Consider the following 17,302-nt stretch of genomic DNA (forward strand, 5'->3'; position numbering starts at 1 on the left):
GCTCTGCTGCAGGCTCACCCGTCTCCGCGCAGGTGGTAGGAAGGGGCCGAGGACGGAAGCCCCAGCGACACATTCCCAGCAGCCTGGAGCCCTGGGAGCTCAGGGAGGACGGGGAGCACCTCAGGGCACGTTCTGGGGAGACTGCAGCAAAGGCGTCCGGCTGCTTCCTGGCACAGAGTTCAGTGTGGGCAGGCTCACAGGAGAGGCCTGGCCTGGGCCTGCACTCCGGCCCACAGCACAGTCCAGACTTCCTCCCGGCAGAACAGGGCGCCCTGATTGTGCCTTCCCATCGCCCGCCTCACCAAAGACAGTAGGCCCAGCCTCTGCTTTGAGACCCTTGGGACATCTGCCTGTGCTGGAAATGGCACCCCCAGTGAGACCCCACCCTCCTCTGTTCCTGATCCAAAGGGCTCCTCCCTGCCTGGACCCCGAGGGATTCACTGGTCTTCCCCATGGACCCCAACCTGTAGCTCCCTGGCCAGGGCACAGCCTTCAGGCAAGGAGGCAGCTCCGCCCGTTTCTGCCTCCTGTTGTCACCTGTCTTTACCTGCAGCTGTAGCCCACCCTGACCCAGACACAGGGTGCCAAGCCCAGAGACTCATGGGAGACAAGATCAGTGCTGGAGGGCTCCTTGTCCAGAGGGTAGAAGATGTGGGAACTGAGGAGGCCCTGGGGGTGCAGGGAGAGGCAGCCTGAGAGGCAGGCAGGGGTTGCCGACAGGGCCGGTGTCTGGGCTGGGCCTTTTCTAGGCATAGAGCGTCTGCGGTGTCTGAGGCCCAGTGCACAGAAGTGGCCTTCCAAGCCCTGTCACTGTGAGTCTGACGGAAAGACACTGGGCTGGGAGCCGGGAAGCCTGGCCCTGACTCTGTTGGGCCCCTACACGCTGTAACCGGGAGCTGGTCTTCTGGTCTCGCTGGAGCTGTTTCAGCATCAGCACGTGCCTGGCTGGGCCGCTGGCCGGGGAGGCAGGCGGCAGTGCTGTGAGCTCCCCCTGAGTCACGCAGGCTGGGCAGGGTGCGTGGGCACCCAGAAAGCTTTGGATCTACCCTGCCCGCAGTCTGGGAGGCACTGAACCCAAGCGGCTCTGGGTTGGGATTGGCTCCGATATGGGATTAATTTATCCAGCTACATTGTGAGCACTACTATGTGCCGGGTCCTGGGAGTCTAAGGCAAGGGAAGGCCACCAGGTCGCCCTCAATAGGCGGGGGCAGAGACCAGGAACCCGCCTGCAGCTCCACTCCCAGCACCCCCAGGGCAGAGCCTGCTATCTGCAGGTGATACCCCCCACATGGCCTCGTTGCTGTGTTTCTCATCCCCACCCCACCCCACCCCACCCTATTGTGCCTGCCTGTGTGTAGCCAAGTCACAGCCTTCAGTCCTCTCCTAAGGCGGTCACGGCACTGGGGGGAGGGTCCCGATTGACCCGTCCTCACTTAGCCCCAAACTCAGGGCCTGCTCAGGGCGCTGGAAATTACTTCTAGAAGATGTCTCCTGCCTCCTCTCTCCTTAAAGGTGGGATGTCCTCAGGTCTGTGCCTGCAACTTGCAAGTTGGGGTGGGGGGGTGCTGGCTGGAGGACCTGCGCCTCTGACCCCCTGTGAGAGGAATCACTGTCTAATTGTGACCACCCTGAGCACTGAGCACCCAGCTGACCCCTGCCCCAGGCTCTCAGGTGGCAGTGGGGAAAGGGCATGGTGGGTTCAGACAAGTAGGGGCCACCGCGGGGGGTGCCCGGGAGTCAGTGTGGGGGAGGGGAGGAGGTAGGGAGCAGGCTCCAGCCCAGCCCTCGCCCACCGGTCGCTCTGCATCGCAGGAGCCTTCCGGTTAAAGACCTCGCGGTGGACAGCGCCTCTCCCGTGTACCAGGCTGTGATTAAGAACCAGAACAAGCCGGAAGATGAGGCTGATGAGTGGGCCCGCCGCTCCTCCAACCTTCAGTCTCGCTCCTTCCGCATCCTGGCCCAGATGACAGGAACTGAGTACAGTGAGTGGGGCCGGGGGCGGGCAGAAAGGCAAGGTGCTGCGGGACCACGAGGGTCCTGGGTCCCACTCCGCAGTCCACAGAAGCCAGGGAGTTGAGCCCCTGACCCCTGACCCCCTGAAGCTGAGCTGGCCTTGAGATGAACAGCGGCCCTTGGAGCCCTTCTGGACCCTGGGGCAGGCAAGTGACAGAGCCTTCTGCTCAGCGCCCTGACCAAACAACGGGCAGCAGGCTTGCATGGTGTTTCCAGGCAAAATGACTGCCCAGAGCTGCCCACGCCTCTGACCACCCGCACCCAGCGGCCCTCTGCCCAGCACACAGCTCTCCCTTCCTCGTTCATAGGCCGGGGAGGCCCTGTCCAGTCCTGGGCAGGGCCTCTGTCCTCAGAGCTCAGGTAGCTTTTCTCTCCTGGGCTCCCGATTCGCCTCCTGACCAGCGGCTTTCTCCCCACAGTGCAAGACCCTGATGAGGAAGCTTTGCGAAGGTCAAGGTAAGCGCCCGGACTCAGGCTCTGGCCTTGCCCCTCCTAATCCCACCCCTCCCGGCAGCCCCCAGGTCACAGGACTTATGGAAGGCACCTCTCACGTTCATGTATTTGGAAACACCTGGCCCCTAAGGGGCTTCAGCAGATGCAGGGGCCTTTGCCCAGGTCAGTGAGGTGGGTGCCTGCAGCTGAGTCTCTGTCCCCTGGGCCCAGGTGTGAGGACTTGGGCTCTCCTGGCCTGTCCAGGGCCGGGGGCAGGGCTGCTTTGGCCTTTGCTAGGCTGTTGAGAACGAGGGCATCTCTCCCTGTGGGGCACCGAGCCAGCTGCCGTGCCTGCACACCCTGTGAGTCTGGAGGCTAGGCGCAGGAAGCAGGCACCAGGAGGGCTGTGCTGGGCATGGGCGCTGAGCCCTGGGCTCACTTGTCCAGACCGTGAGGTATCAGTTCTGTAAATTGCTCAAAATACAGCAGCTGCTGTAAGGAAGGACAAGCCCTGGGCATGAGGAGGAGCTTGTGCAGGACTAGGTGTCTCAAGGTCAAGATATGGTTCTGAAACACTGGCAGGCCTGAGGCCACAGCCACTAACCTGCCACCTGTGGTCTGTCAGGTGCTCATGGACCATGGCATGAGGGGGCACACTGCCCAGGCACCCACTGGAACCCACTAGGGTCTTCCATGATGGGCATCGAGCCCAGTGTGACTGTGCTGTACTGTACTTTGGATGCAAATGTCACCTGCATGTTCTTCCTGAGAGAATCCGCCCTGGAAGTGCACCCTGCGTGGCTTCTGTGGGAGGCTGGGGCTCAGAGCCGCCTTCCGCTCTGGGCCAAGCTCTCTGTCCTCGCTAACCTGCTGGCGTGGCCACAGGGTGTGCGGGCGTGGAACTCGGGCTGCTGGAGTTGGTGTGGACTTGCTTTCTGAACCGGTTGCTGCTGCTCCGAATGCTCCCACTCTTTGGCTGGGCTTCCGGGCCTAAAGGTCCCTCTAGGCTGCTGACACAGCGTGCAGCTCCCAAGGCGGGTCCCGCCTGTCAGTGCCTGCGATGTGCCATCTGCGCCTGGAATGAGATGATGTTTGATTTAGCTCAAGAGTTAGTATCTAGCTGTATTTTTCAATTTTTTATTTATTGGGTTGAGGCACGGGGGGTGGGGAGGTGGATGTTGTTCCACTTACTTAAATGCATTCATCTGTTGATTCTTGTATGTGCCCTGACTGGGGATTGAACCCACAACCCTGGGGTATGGGGATGATGCTCAAACCAGCTGAGCGACCCGGCCAGGACCAGTATCCAGCTGTTTTAAGTGTGACTGAGCTGTCAGCTCACCCTGTCCTATGTCCCTGCTCCTGTGTGCTGTTTCTGTTCGTCCCACCTCCCCTTTGAAGCCACCCACATACTAGTAGATGCGGGCGCTTAGCCTTACCTGAGACTTGATAAGCGCTTCACAGCACCACCCCCCCCCCCCATACACACACACACAAAACAAACAGCTTCAAAGTCCCCAGGTTCCTTCCAACAAGAAGCTGGCAGGGGGGCCTGCTCTCCCTCCCATGAGGCAGCCCTGCCTCTGGCCCCTGCCCCCTCTGGTGTACTTCTGGCCACTCGCCGCTCCTCCCGCAGGCCACTCTCCGCTTGTACCGCATTAACTGGACGCCATTCAGGAGGCAGGAGGGTACTGGTGGCGGCAGATTACAGGGACTCCTGTCTTTTGTCTTTCCCTGGGATATTTGTAGACACTGAGAAGTTATTGAGTGAGGAGACACAACAGGCAGTATTTAGGGTGGCCCCAGGCCTCATTGTTGGCCCCATCCTGGCTTTCAGGAGTACCTGCTAAAGCTGGTCCTGCCTGGTTCTGTAGACAGCCTGCTCAGCCCCAGCAGCAGGCAGGCACCTCCCTGCAGGCGGGCAGTGCCGGGCGCCCAGCGCCTCTGGGAGAGCAGCACCAACGGGCCTCCACCCAGAAGCCAAACCTCTAACCTCAGAGAAGTTGCCAGCCTCTCTGGGACCGTAGGAGGCAGGTCCCTGCGAGGCAGCCCTGATGGGGCTTCATCCAGGCAGGGCCGGAATTGTGAGGAATTGGGATTCCTCTGGCGTAGAGATCCCTATGTGTAGAGATCCCTGGTCCCCACCTGGTGGCACAACTATCTCCAAGTCTCTGTGCTCACCTAATGCTCCCTGTAAAGGGCCTTCCTCGCCAAGGCCCCCAGGTGAAGGAATCAGGCTGATTGTAGTGATGAGCTCACAGGAGGTGAAGGGGAGGGTTGCCTTGCACACCCCTCCACAAGCAACGTGACCTCCCCCAATCCCTTCTCCAAGCCCATTCGGGGTTCCTTTTCCTCTCCTCGCCTGGCCCTCCCAATAGCCCAGGACTCCAAAGTGTCCTCCCTCCCCACAGGGTCCTCCCTCCCTGGGAGCACTCAGCTCCTCCGTGTACACCTGGCCCACTCCGGTGCCACCTGGCTCAGGGCCCTCGCTCAAAGGGAGCCCCCGTGAGGAGCAGTGGGCAGCTATTGGCAACGAAATTACCTGCATTTTGTGGACATGTTGGTCCTTGGTGCTCTGCCAGCCTAGCACGTTTGAAAGCCACAGCTGGAGAGACCAGGACAGCCTCCATGTCCCCTGAGCAGCCCTTATGGGCGTCTGGGACCTCTCTCCCTTCCTTTCTCCCTCCCCTCTCCTTTTCCTTCTCTCCCCACTCCTGTCTGGCTGCCTGTGGATTTCCAAACAGCTCCAACCAGAACAGGCTCCCTAGACTCAGGCGCTCCCTGGCTCCCTGCGCTGTGCCTGAGCTGATGCAGCGGCCGCAGGCCTGACTGGTCAGGGCGGCCGGCTGGGCAGTGCAGCTAGCTGGGCAGTGGAGCTGGCTGGGCAGTGTGGCTTGCTGGGCAGTGCGGCTGGCTGGGCAGGGTGGCTGGCTGGGCAGTGGAGCTGGCTGGGCAGTGGAGCTGGCTGGGCAGTGTGGCTTGCTGGGCAGTGCGGCTGGCTGGGCAGGGCGACTGGCTGGGCAGTGGAGCTGGCTGGGCAGGGCGGCTGGCTGGGCAGTGGAGCTGGCTGGGCAGGGCGGCTGGCTGGGCAGTGGAGCTGGCTAGGGCGTCTGGCTGGGCAGTGGAACTGGCTGGGCAGGGCGGCTGGCTGGGCAGTGGAGCTGGCTGGGCAGTGGAGCTGGCTGGGCAGGGTGTCTGGCTGGGCAGTGCGGCTGGCTGTGCAGGGCGGCTGGCTGGGCTGTGCGGCTGTCTGTGCAGTGCGGCTGTCTGTGCAGTGCGGCTGGCTGGGCAGTGGAGCTGGCTGGGCAGGGTGTCTGGCTGGGCAGTGCGGCTGTCTGTGCAGTGGAGCTGGCTGGTCAGTGCGGCTGGCTGGGCAGGGCGGCTGGCTGGGCAGGGCGGCTGGCTGTGCTGCGACTGCAGCCTGGGTGGCTCTCCGGGTGGTCTCTGGTGCTGTTGGCAGGCTGTGTGGCCTGGCGGCGGGGCCTCTGCCCATGCTGTCTTACCCCTTCTCTTGACCTCGGAGAGGCTGGCGCGTGGAGGGCGTCCGATGCTGAGTCTCCAGGTGGCTCAGGCCATTCACGATGCCTCTGGGCCTAGGCTCCTCTGGGCATTAGGGTGCTTTCACCTATGTGAGCAGTGGGCCCCTTCTGTCCAGCAGAATCTTACAGAGACCAAATATGCAGGACTCAAGGTGTGGGGCGTCCACCAGGTAACGCCGATAGGGGCAGGTGCCAAGTGTAAATGTGGGGACGTGGGACTGTTACACGGAGACATGTAGGACGAGCCTCCTCTGGTTTTTAAAGACCTAACCCTGACCTTCCTGATTTTTATAGCTGCAATTCACTTATTGAGCCATTTATTTTGAGATAATTGCAGATTGACATGTAGTTGTAGGAAATAATACAGAGAGCACCCTTTACCCCAATGGTAATGGCACAGCTGGGTGTGGCCGCTGGCGGTCGGGTGCAGAACCCTTCCACCCCAAGCCTTCCCTGCTGTTGCCTTTTTATCGCGACACCACCACACCCCCTCCCCACCCTGTGGCACGGCAACCGCTAAGCGGTGATCTTTTCTCCATTTCTATAACTTTGTCATTTAGAGAATGTTGTATAAGTAGGATCATAAAGCCTCCGGCCTGTGGGACTGGATTCTCTGTTGGCCTAATTCACTCCCTCTCCTCATACACATCTCTTCTCCCACCCCCTCCCCCAAAGCCTCTGGATTCCGGACTCTTCCCAGCCCCCGGCCAGTGTCTCTCCCAAAGAAGCACCCACTCTCACTTTTCACTCGAGGGTTCCTCTGCTTCTTGGCAGCTAAGATCTGCCTTCAAACCAACACCGTCGCCCTCTAAAAGCCCTCCCGCAACTGCCCGATCCACCTGCCGCGGCTCCTCATGCCCTCCTCGCATTTCCCCGTGCCCACTGAGCACACCTATGGCTCGCTCGTGTCTTTTTGTTGCTGAGTAGTAGTCCATGGCCTGCGTGAGCAGTTCCATGTGGCTGACTGTGACCCTGGGCCACCAGGTGCGCCTCTGGCCTGAAGGCGTGAGAGGCCCTTGCAGCCCCGGCAGGGGTCAGGATTCCGGCATCCATGTCAACGGCCTTTCCCAGAGTCTCCTCCCCTCCATTTCTGTGTTTCTGGCTGTTCATTACCTAGTTTTCTTGTGCCCTCAGCCGAGGGGCTGTGGGTTGAGCCCAGAGCCCTGCTGGTGGGAAGTGGAGGAAGTCCTGGCCCTGTATGTGTGCCGGCAGTCTTGTGAGTACGTGTGCACGTGTGTGCTGGCGTGCTCAGGCCCGGAAGGGCAGGGCCAGGCATGGTGTCGGAAGGCTTCTCTCTGGGGACAGACAAGGGTTGGCAGAGAGTGGGCAGCACAGCGAGGTGGCAGGCCTGCTCGCCCAGCCTCACCACAGGGACAGGTGTTTCTCCTCCTTCATGCCCAGTGAGGGCTCTGGGGCCAGGAGAGGCCCCCGCCTATGTGTTCAGCCTCGAGATCCCACAGCCAAAGCAGCCCTGCCCAGGCCTCACCACGAGGCCACGCTGTCCTCAGGCTTCCAGCCAGGCTTCTCCATGCCGCCCACTCACTCAGGTCCAGGCTTCAGTCCCTCCAAACTGGTCCTTGGGACTCTGGTCTTGACCCAAACCAGGCCTGACCATGTAGAAAGTTCCCGGGAAGGCAAAGCCTCTCCAAGCCAAACCCCCGCTCCCATGACCTCTGCCCACCCCCCACCCCCAGACAAGAGACTGGCGGACACATCCCCTAACCCCTTTCTTTCCCTTTTCTCTCTTCTCTCTGTTTCTCTGTCTCTGGGTCTGTGTCTGTCTGTCTCTTTCTCTCTCTTTCTCTCTCTCTCTCTCTCTCTGCCACAGGGAAAGGTTTGAAACGGAACGTAACAGCCCACGTTTTGCCAAATTGCGCAACTGGCACCATGGCCTTTCAGCCCAAATCCTTAACGTTAAAAGCTAAAAGACTGCCTGGAGCCCCCGCCTGCCACTCCCCCCACAGATCTGGCGTGTGAGCCCCACGGCGATGCTTGAATATGTAGAGCTGTGCTGGCACCTTCGTAGTCAGGGCGGCACTGCACCCACGCACCCCCTCAGTGCAACCCTCACCGCCCAGACAGCCTGTGCCTCCGCTTCCCCGCCCAGGGCCATACCCAGGGCCGTAGCCGTAGTTCAGAGAGGATGTGATGGGGTTTGCTGGCCTAACACCCCAGAACCAAGGGAGGCAGCTCGCCCCTAGTGGATTCCCTGCCACCCTCAGTGGCTGGGAGAGTAGCCCTGCCCAGTGCCGTCTGGGAGGAGTCGCCCATAGAGCAGGGTCCTGGGAGGAGGCGACTCCCTGCCCCATTCCCTCCCTTGCTGCCTCTGAGCTGGAGCCCTGGAGGAGCGGGAGCCTAGGTAGAGGCGGCAGGCCCTCCGCCTGTGGTGAGGCTGGCATGTGCTCTCCCTCCGTGCCATGTGTGCTAGCTGCCCAGCCCTCTCTCCGGTACAGATATGCATGCTCATTCTGAAATAAAGAGGATTTGAAATAACAAACCAGCCTCGGTCCTGCTGTGCTGTGTGCATCCTCCAGAGGCGCAGGTCTGAGCCAGGGAGGGACAGGCGCCCCAGGGGCTCTGCCCTCCGCTGGTTTCCCCCACAAGGGCCCTGTCTGGGCTGTGAGCTCAGGCCAGAGAATGCACGTGGGAGTCTGTGCTGTGCCAGGTGGGCAGCCCCAGGGTCCCCCAGGGCAGTGTATATTGGTGGGTGCACAGAGGCCCCTGCCCACCCCTAGCTGTAGCTAGGAAGGCACTGCCCCTGCTTGGCCCTGTGCCGGGGACAGGGAGGGCTCAGGAGGGCACGCCTGCACTAAGGGGCAGGGCACAGGGGAGAGGAGGTGGAAAATGTGCCCGGTGGAGTCCTGCTGGGTCAGGGAGGTGCGGAGGACCTCCAGCTGGCCTGCTGGCCCCACCCACCCACCTGGGGCCTGTCCTCATCCAGAGCATTTGGGAAGGGCCAGGCTGGCGGGCTCACCTCCTTCCCACCCTTCTGTCAACCCATCAGCCTGGTTCCTGAAAGCAAAACCACTGGCTGAGAACATGACACCAACTGCACTTAGCAAACAGAGGCGGACGCCAAGGCCCCCATCAGGACGCCCCTGCCGCCGTGTCAGGATTGGCCAGAGCCTTGCTCCGCTCCTGCCGCCTGGGCACAGGCTTCCTCTCTGCCTCCAAGGACCTTGGCAATCCCATCTGGAAGGGCTGGCCAGGGCGGCTGCTCTATCCCGCCCACATCCCAGACGCTCTCCAAACCCCTGCCAGCGGCTCCATTCGGGCCTCCTATCTCTTCCCATTTCTAGCCTCTGCTCCGGGCCAGGCAGGGCCAGTGTGCTGAGGGATCAGCCAGGAGATGGAGCGTGCTCCTGCCTGCACCGAGGCATCCTGGAGCGCACGCACATGTTTAGCTGAGGCCCCGGGGTGGGTTGTGGGGCTCGAGGCTGCCAGAGAGAGGCCCAGGCAGTGAGTGTCCTGGGCTGACAGAGGACCCGAGCCCGTCAGAACTGGTGGCCTCACATTTCCCTGTCCTGACCCCGGGGTGTGGAAGCCCTCCTGGTGCTCTGGAAGGTTCCCAGGGATGCCCACCAGCCCCTGCAGGCAGCCCTCTGTGCAGGGCTGTCCTCACACAGCAGCCCGTGTACGCCTGGCTGCTGTGGGTGCCAGAGAAACGAGAAAGCGCTGATGTGGCCGTGGCTGACCATGAGGCAAGGTTGTTGGCGTGAGGTCTAGAGACAGGGCAAGCCCCTCGACTGGGTGTCAGAGCAGGCTCCCTGGGAGAAGGGCCTGGGCCCTGGTCCTCAAGAGCAGTTAGGATCGCTGTGTAGGTAGGGACGGCTGGACGAGGAGGAGAAGGGGGGTCCCGGAACCCCGGGTTAGCCACGGTGGCTGGGGTAGAGGCAGTGCAGAGGGCGTTTGGTCAGGAGTGGTCGGAGTGGAGTGAGGGCTGTGGGGTTTTGACTGTGCCTGGAGCTAGTGAATGTCGCCGGGTGCTGCGGCCTGTGGGGATCGCGGGCCCGATCTCGAGGGTGTCATTTGCACAGACTGCAGTGTCCATGGGCCCTGGAGGTGACCGTGCGGAGTGACGTGGTCAGGGCGCCCCGAGCCACAGCCAGTCTTCAGGCTGCAAGATGAAACGCTGACCAGGCGGATGGCAGCGTGAACATTTAGCCTGACTGGGTTCTGTGATCCAGTCAGTAGAGATGTTCATGTTCCATTCTCTGAACTAATACAATGAGCACTGTCACCCCGACAATAGCACCCCCAGCACCATCAACCACAACACCTCCACCTCCCCAGCAGGTCAGCCTGAGCCCAGCAACCACAGAGCCCAAGCCCAGCACCTCCCCAATCCGTCCATAATGCGTCCATAATGTCCTTTCCGTACCTAATACCCTTGGCATCAGGAAGAGCATCAACCAAAGGCCAGCACCACAGAGCAGGCATAAGGTTGGCGTGTTCCCCCTTGATGCCAGCTGGGTCGAGGGACGAGATGGCCTGCCAAGGGGCCCGGGGCCAGCCTGTCTCTCCTCTCGCCACACCCCCTCCTGAAGCCTTGAGTAGTTGAGTACAGTTGGTTTGGTTTGGTTCTTGTTAGATGTTTGAAGTGAATTATGACCAGGGCAAGAGGCAGGTAGACTCCTACGCCTGGCTGGGGGATTGCGTGGCTTTCCTCGCAGTTGGGGCCACGTAAGTGCTCTGCTTGCTCCCTGGGACACCTTCTTCGGCGTTTGGGGCTAATGAAACTTCGGGCAGGAAACAGCCCGGACAAGACCCTGGGCACATGCTGCCCCTCTCCTGGGGCCTGCTGCTTGGCATCTGCAGACAGTGCTGCTCGGTAGGATGCCACTCGTAGGCCCCAGCGGCGGCCTGTCCCTGGCCCTGGCCCTGCGGTAGAGCATGGACTCTCCTGGGGCCCACCTCGCCCCTGGAGCCCAGGGGTCGTTTGGAGCTATGCCTGGGACACACCACGTAAGCTGGTCTGACTAGCAATTGGAGTGAAGGGGACAAAATCAATGTTCGGTTTGTCTGTACAGTCCTGTCTCCCCCAGACATCGTCATCCCTCCTGTCCTGAGCAGCGGCCTCGGCTCCCAGAAGCCCCTGGAAACCTGGGCCAGGGTCAGGGAGAAGCAGACAGGGAAGCTGGGTGTTCTCTGAGGCCTGGCGGCCCATGGCATGAGGAGGGCCTGGCGGCTGGCTGGGCAGTATGGCTCCAGGAACTGCAGCTGCTTCCCAGAGAAGCTGTGAGCAGCCAGGTTCCTCCATGAGGACGGGTGAGCAGCTTCCTGGGAGGGCGGGGCCGGCATGCTGCAGGCCCCAGCAGGGCTGTCCGAGGCCTCCTTTCTGAACTAAAGCTGGCGGGGGGGGGGCTGGTCAGGACATGGCCCTTGCCCTGGTCCGTCGGGGTTCACTCCCTCCTGTGGGAGGCATTCTCCAGCCCGCTCCCCAGCCTTTCCAGGGCTCCGTGGCTCCCTCTGCCAACCCTACACCTCACTGGGGGAGGAGAGCAGTTCAGTGATGCCTGGTAAACAGCTCGTGACCTCTGCCCTGGGACAGTCTGGGCAGTGCCTGGCTACTCCCAGGGCAGTCCTCGGACCAGCGTCACCTGGGGCCCCACCCAACCTCCCGAATCAGAAGCTGCATTTGAGCAAGATCCCCAGGCCATTCACTGCATGTTCGACCTGAGGCGGCAGGAGTGAGGCAGCGGGCAGCGGGGAGGGTTTACCAGCAGTGCCGGCCTCTGGAATCAGGCTCCTCTCCTGGAAAATGAGGGTCTTGATACCAATGGCCCAGCAGGTGGAGGGGATCAGAGGAGTGATGCTCACCACCACCACCACCCCTCCCCGCCCTCCCGTCAGCACAGCTGGTGCGTGGCAAACCCACTCCCCACCCTGTCCAATAGGAGAGTGCCTTTTGTGGGGAAGGACCCTACTTGCCTGACTCGAAGAAGCGTCTTCCTCCCTCCCTGAGGGACTTGGGGTACTGGGGGAGGCTTCAAGCCCAAGTGTCCCTCCGCCAGATCCCGCCGTCACTACCTGTTCCAGGAGCTTGAAATCTGTGTCTCCATCCCCTGTCTACGGAACAGAGTTGCTAATACCCATGTCAGAGGGTGACGGTGAGGACTACAGACAGAGGCCAGGCACACGGGGCCAGGTCAAGAACAAACTCCGTGCAGGGCCACCCGCGACGGGAGCCAGCTCCTGCTCTGTGGCAGCAAGTCCCCGTCTCAGGCTCGAGGCCGGGGGGCAGAGAATGCATTTCTTTGCTCTCCTGTAACTTGGCTTGTCTCTCTGCCCAGTTTCCCAGGTGGCAGAAATCCAGCCCATCAGCCCAGGCTCTGGTGCCCCCTCTTCCTGGGAGAGGTTTGGGGAAGAGATGCTCACTGAACAGCAAGGCAGGCAGGGTGGGCACCTGGGCACCTGGCCCTGGTCCGTCTCCCTGTGCTGGCACCTGCCGGGATATCCCTTCCCATCTGGTCACACTGGTCACACTGGTCTACACTGGCACTGCAGTCCCCCCCTTGTTCCCAGCCACTGGTCTTTCAGACATGCAGGCACTCAGGGCCACAGCACATCACCTTGGGCATGTGAGAAACCCTCTGGCCGCCAGGCCACACGAGGGCCTGGGCACCTCAGGATGGTCTTGAATCCGTCTGCTCCTTCACCACGGGTACGGGAGACCCTGAGATCCTGCCACCTCTCTGGTTTATCCGGGAAAGGGGCACCGTTGCCTCTATTTCTGAATCCCCCACGCCACGTTAACCCTTTCTGGTCCAGATAACCTTGATCAGCCTGGCATGGCAGCTTTCATCCATCTTCCGAACGCGCTGTCACTGCCTGAGTCCTCCACCGCCTAAGAGCCCAGGCTCTCGCCACTCTAGAGCCTAAGCCGTTGACCCTCAAATGTCTACCTCTGCTTTTCTCAAAGGCCGTGTGCCTGCGACTAAATGCAGAAGGGAGGAAAGCAGGATGGGGTTTTCCATCACACTGTGTTTTTGTACTCAGAAAAACCAGGAAGCACAAAAATGGGGGGTTCTTGCTCTGCCAGAGCGTCAACCTATGAACCAGGAGGTCACAGTTCGATTCCAAGTCAGGGCACATGCCCAGATTTCAGGCTCAATCCCAGTGTGGGGCATGCAGGAGGCAGCCAATCAATGATTCTCTCTCATCATTGATGTTTCTCTCTCTCCCTCTCCCTTCCTCTCTGAAATCAATTATATATATATTAAAATGGGGTGTTCTTACCAGGCTTGAGAATAATTTTGATGTTACTGTGATCCTCCTTGTGGGCTGAGCCCTTCCCTCTTGGGGTCCTGAGGGCCTCTTTCTCTGAAGCTGGGAACAGGCTTCTGGAAGATCCTACTCCGCAGTATGAACGGTGCCTTCTGCCCAACGTGCCTCTGCTGCAGACACCACCGCCATGCAGAGGGCCCCCTTGACCTGTTGTCTTTCTTGGTCCCGCCTCATCAGCACCCCTACTGAGCATGCTCCAGTGTGCACCAGCCAGGCCACCACCCCGCTGCTGCCCGCTTCTGCCCAGCCGCCTACTGCTGCCTCTCCCAGCGCAGCCTCGCCACCCCTGGCTGCAACCGCTGCCCATGCTGCCACTGCCTCTGCCTCGGCCCCTGCTTCAAGCCCTGCGGACAGTCCCAGGTAACTGCCCCACAGGTGCCACCCCGGCTGTGGGGAAGGGAGGCAGGAGTGGCCTCACCCTGGCTCCATGTGTGGGCAGCTGTGTCTCACCCTCAGAAAGGCCCACCCCAGGTGGTTAGGAGCCCAGGGCCCAGGAGGCCAAGGCTAGCACTGCCTGCTGCAGAGAGTGCAGGGGAGTGTGAGTGTGGCTGAAGACAGGAGGGGATGTGGGCCCCTAACCTCTCCTTGGGCAAGAGAGGGATCTCTCTCTCTCTCTCTCTCTCTCTCTCTCTCTCTCACTCACGCGCGCGCGCGCACACACACACACACACACACACACACACACAGTAAGACAGCAAATGGAGACTGGAAAGTCTGTTTCTGGAACTGAAATTAGGGGAATGGAAGTTGTCGCCTGGGTTGGGGAAGCTGAGGAAAGCTCCTTGGAGGGAGGAGCATTGACCTGGTCACAGGAGACAGGCCAGATATTTAGCAACTGACGTGCCCTTGGCCCTTAGCCTCTGCTCTCTGGGCGGAGAAGCAAGAGGCACCTGGTGCAGTGTGGCTTCCACCTCTCCTCCGCCACTTCCTGTCTGTAATCTCCAGAAAGTTACTGAATCTGAACGTCAGTTTCCTCATCTGCTAAGACGTTTAATGCAACGTTGATTTGTAGGGTTGGGACAGGAAAAGTGTGCCTAAGCCACCTCGCACACAAAGTGGTCTCCAGTGTTGCAGCATACTGCTCCCCACCCGTTCTCCTGGCGCCCAGCAACGGGGCTGGGTGGAGAGCACCTGGGGAGGTGGGGGCAGGCTGGCAGGTGGTCTGGCACAGCCAGGCAGCAAGCAGGCCTCCAGACCCAGCTCTCTACAGGCTGCATGGAGTGTCCACCTGGTGTTAGGGTCAGAGCCAGCTCTCAGTCTCCTGCCCTCCCCACCTCCCTCATCCCCCCCCCCCCCCCGCCCCCGGTTTTGTGGAAAGGACATGCCTCTCTGCGTCGGGTGCACAAGTCCCTGGTGCAACCTGAGGAGGATGGCGAGGGGCAGATTAGCCACAGGCCTGCAGTCTGTACCCCTAGCCCTGGGCTGTACAATGACCCAGGTGGTGCAGAGCTGGCCTTTCCACAGCCCAACTCAAGCCTCAGGGTGAGCCCACCCCTCCCTCTGCGCACCAGAATGGCTCCGGTGAGAGCCAAAGAAGGCAGAGGAGGGTTGAAATGTCCCTGCTGCGGAGTGGAAAGATGCCCCCCCCCCCCCCAGTTTGGATTGGGGAGCTGTAGATGTGGGCCCTGCTCAGGCTCCAGGCCTCTATCCTGGGCCCTCAGGGCTCCTTCAACAGGGCAAACCCTTCCTTCACTTTGTTTTGCAAAGAGAGTGATGCCTGGGTGGAGGCTGGGGAGGAGCCTGGAGAGCTCCCACGTGGGCTGGAGCAGAAGGGAGCAGGAGACCACCTCCGGGCCCAGCTCCCTCCCTTCTGACACAGGGGCTGGGATGGAGGTAGAGGGAGCAAGTGGGAGGCAAATGGCCACCCAAACTGTCCTGGAGCCTGGCCTCAGAATTCTTGCTGGATATCGGAAGCCTCGGCCTCCTCCTCCAACAGCACCCTCTGACCAGGACCGCTGCTCCTGGGATGTGGGGAAAGCGTCCTCCACGGGGGAGAAAGACTGGCTGACACCCACTACCTTGGCCTCCTCCCACCAATGGAAGCAGGGCACCCCATGGACACTGCCTCCTCCTCTTCCCTGGAGGCCCCTACTCCACTGGTCTCGACAGGTCGGTCAGAGAAGGGCAGGCCCAGGAAGGGGAGACGATGGCCTCCCTCAACCGGCAGCGTGGCAGTGTGGCAGGGCAAGCTGCCTCCACCGGGCCCAGGACGAGGGTTGGAGGCTTGGCCACTGGCACTGTCTGCACCTCCCACCGTCTGAGGCAGCTCGAGGTTCTAGTTCAGGGCCACGCCCTCCAGAGCAGGAGAGACAAGGCAGGCCCTGCTCCTGTGGCTCCGCCCAGCGTGATGCACGAGGGGGTGGGGGAGGGGCATTCAGGCCAGGTGGAAGGAAGGCAGGAAGCCATGGGCTGGGGAGGACAGCATGTTTCCAGGGGCTCATGTCTCTAGCACCCCATTTCCACTGGGTGTGGTCACGTGGTCCCTGTGGGATCTGGAAAAGGTAGGGAGAGACAAGGGCGTGTTCTGTAAGATATTCATTAGTTTTAAATGAGAAAAGAAAAGGAGGGGCAGGGTTCACAGACAAATGAAATTGGGGCACACTGGATCAGCCACAGTAAAACAAGCTGCTCCACTCCAGGGATTCTTGGAGCAGACAGGCCACACAGCACTTCCTGAGGGCAGTGCACGGAGTCACTGTTTCCATTCTCTTTGGTCCGATGATACCTGGGTCACAGCAGAAAAAGGCTGCTCTCAGCCTCTTGGGGGAACGCAGTGGGAGAGGCCAGAGAACCATATGGAAGAGAACCGTGTTTGGGGTGAGGGTCTCCCTGCTGGAGCCCAGAAACCCGAGACTTTACTGCTCCTTCCGGCAACAGGAGAAAGGGGAGGGGAGGAGGCCAGGGGCCTAAGGCTGTGAAGTGCCCCAAGATCAGAAGGTGGAGGGAGCGGGCAGCTCTGACTACCTCCATCTCTCCTCTCTCCAGCCTCTGTCCCTCCAGCGCCAGACCGTGCCTGGCAGCCTCTCCCCAGCGGGTGGAGAACCTCCTGTGCCCCCTCCTGCCCAGCTGGCAGGTTGGCCTCCTCCCTCCGCAAGGCGGTGACAGCAGCAATGGGCTCCATTTCTTGAGGTGTCTTTGCTGCTTTAACGAAACTCACCAAAACTCCTCACCTAAGGAGCAGCTTCCGCTGCCCACAACCTCGTGGTCTTTCCTTGCAGCCTCGGGCAGCTCCAGACCACCCGTCAGATGTCCTCTCTCCAGAGGCTCCCGAGGATGCAGAACAACCTGCCGGCTGCCAGCACAAGGCCGGGCTGTCCTTCCGGCTGCTAACTCTGCCCCCTTGGTTCCAGGCCCCAGGCTTCTGCTCACGGTGCGGCCCCGGCGACCTCTCCGGCACCTGCTGCCCACCCGTACACGGAAGCCCCAGCAGCTGCTGCGCCCAGGCCTCGGGTTGTCACCACGGCCAGCATCCGGCCTTCTGTCTACCAGCCAGGTGAGAGTGGGCGGGGCCTGGCGGGCTGGGTGTGGGCTGCGGCGGTCAACTCCCAGAAGGATGGTGGTCAGTGAGGTCCTGCTACTGAGTTCAGTTGTGGGCCCGATTCCTATGGAGCCTGCCTCTGGCACTGAAGAGACAGGTGGGCAGTGCCAGGCAGGGACGAGCCTCCCAGCTCTTAGGGAGAGGACACTCCTGCTGGGGACTTTCAGGCTCAAGGTGAGGGAAGAGGGTTTGGGGGGAGCTGTTCCTCCAGCAGTCTGGTTCTGGCTCAAGCCAGAGGATGGGCAGCTACACCAACAATGCCAGGGGCTTGGGACAGCCCCACTGCCTCGCAGTGGCCCTGGGCAAGCTGCTCAGCCCGTCTGGTCTTTGGTTTCTCTGCTGAGGCAGGGGAAGCACAGGTGAGGCAGCAGAGCGGCCAGCACCGGGCCTGACAGTGGCTGAGCCACGGACGCTCCCTGCCTTCACACTGGTCCCCATTCTTTTCACTCCCTAGGACTCCCTTGCAGGAATGAGGGCTCAGCCCATGACCCCC

At 61.2% G+C, this 17,302-nt stretch overlaps 1 protein-coding gene across 15 annotated transcripts in view; it reads left to right on the forward strand.

Moving 5' to 3' along the window:
* LDB3 (LIM domain binding 3) overlaps positions 1 to 17,302 on the forward strand; it is a 56,098-nt gene that overhangs the window by 18,336 nt on the left and 20,460 nt on the right. For 9 of the 15 annotated variants that reach the window (XM_036355948.1, XM_036355949.1, XM_036355958.1 and 6 more), the window contains 4 exons: positions 1,813 to 1,982; positions 2,433 to 2,469; positions 13,449 to 13,631; positions 16,622 to 16,764. In XM_036355948.1, coding sequence (XP_036211841.1) covers positions 1,813 to 1,982; positions 2,433 to 2,469; positions 13,449 to 13,631; positions 16,622 to 16,764 — 533 coding nt within the window. Of the gene's footprint in view, positions 1 to 1,812; positions 1,983 to 2,432; positions 2,470 to 7,812; positions 8,482 to 13,448; positions 13,632 to 16,621; positions 16,765 to 17,302 lie in introns of those variants that run through there. The other 6 variants (XM_036355950.1, XM_036355960.1, XM_036355957.1 and 3 more) reach the window with 2 other exon arrangements.

This window comes from Myotis myotis, unplaced genomic scaffold (assembly GCF_014108235.1).
Source record: "Myotis myotis isolate mMyoMyo1 unplaced genomic scaffold, mMyoMyo1.p scaffold_m19_p_24, whole genome shotgun sequence".
Classification (NCBI taxonomy): domain Eukaryota; kingdom Metazoa; phylum Chordata; class Mammalia; order Chiroptera; family Vespertilionidae; genus Myotis; species Myotis myotis.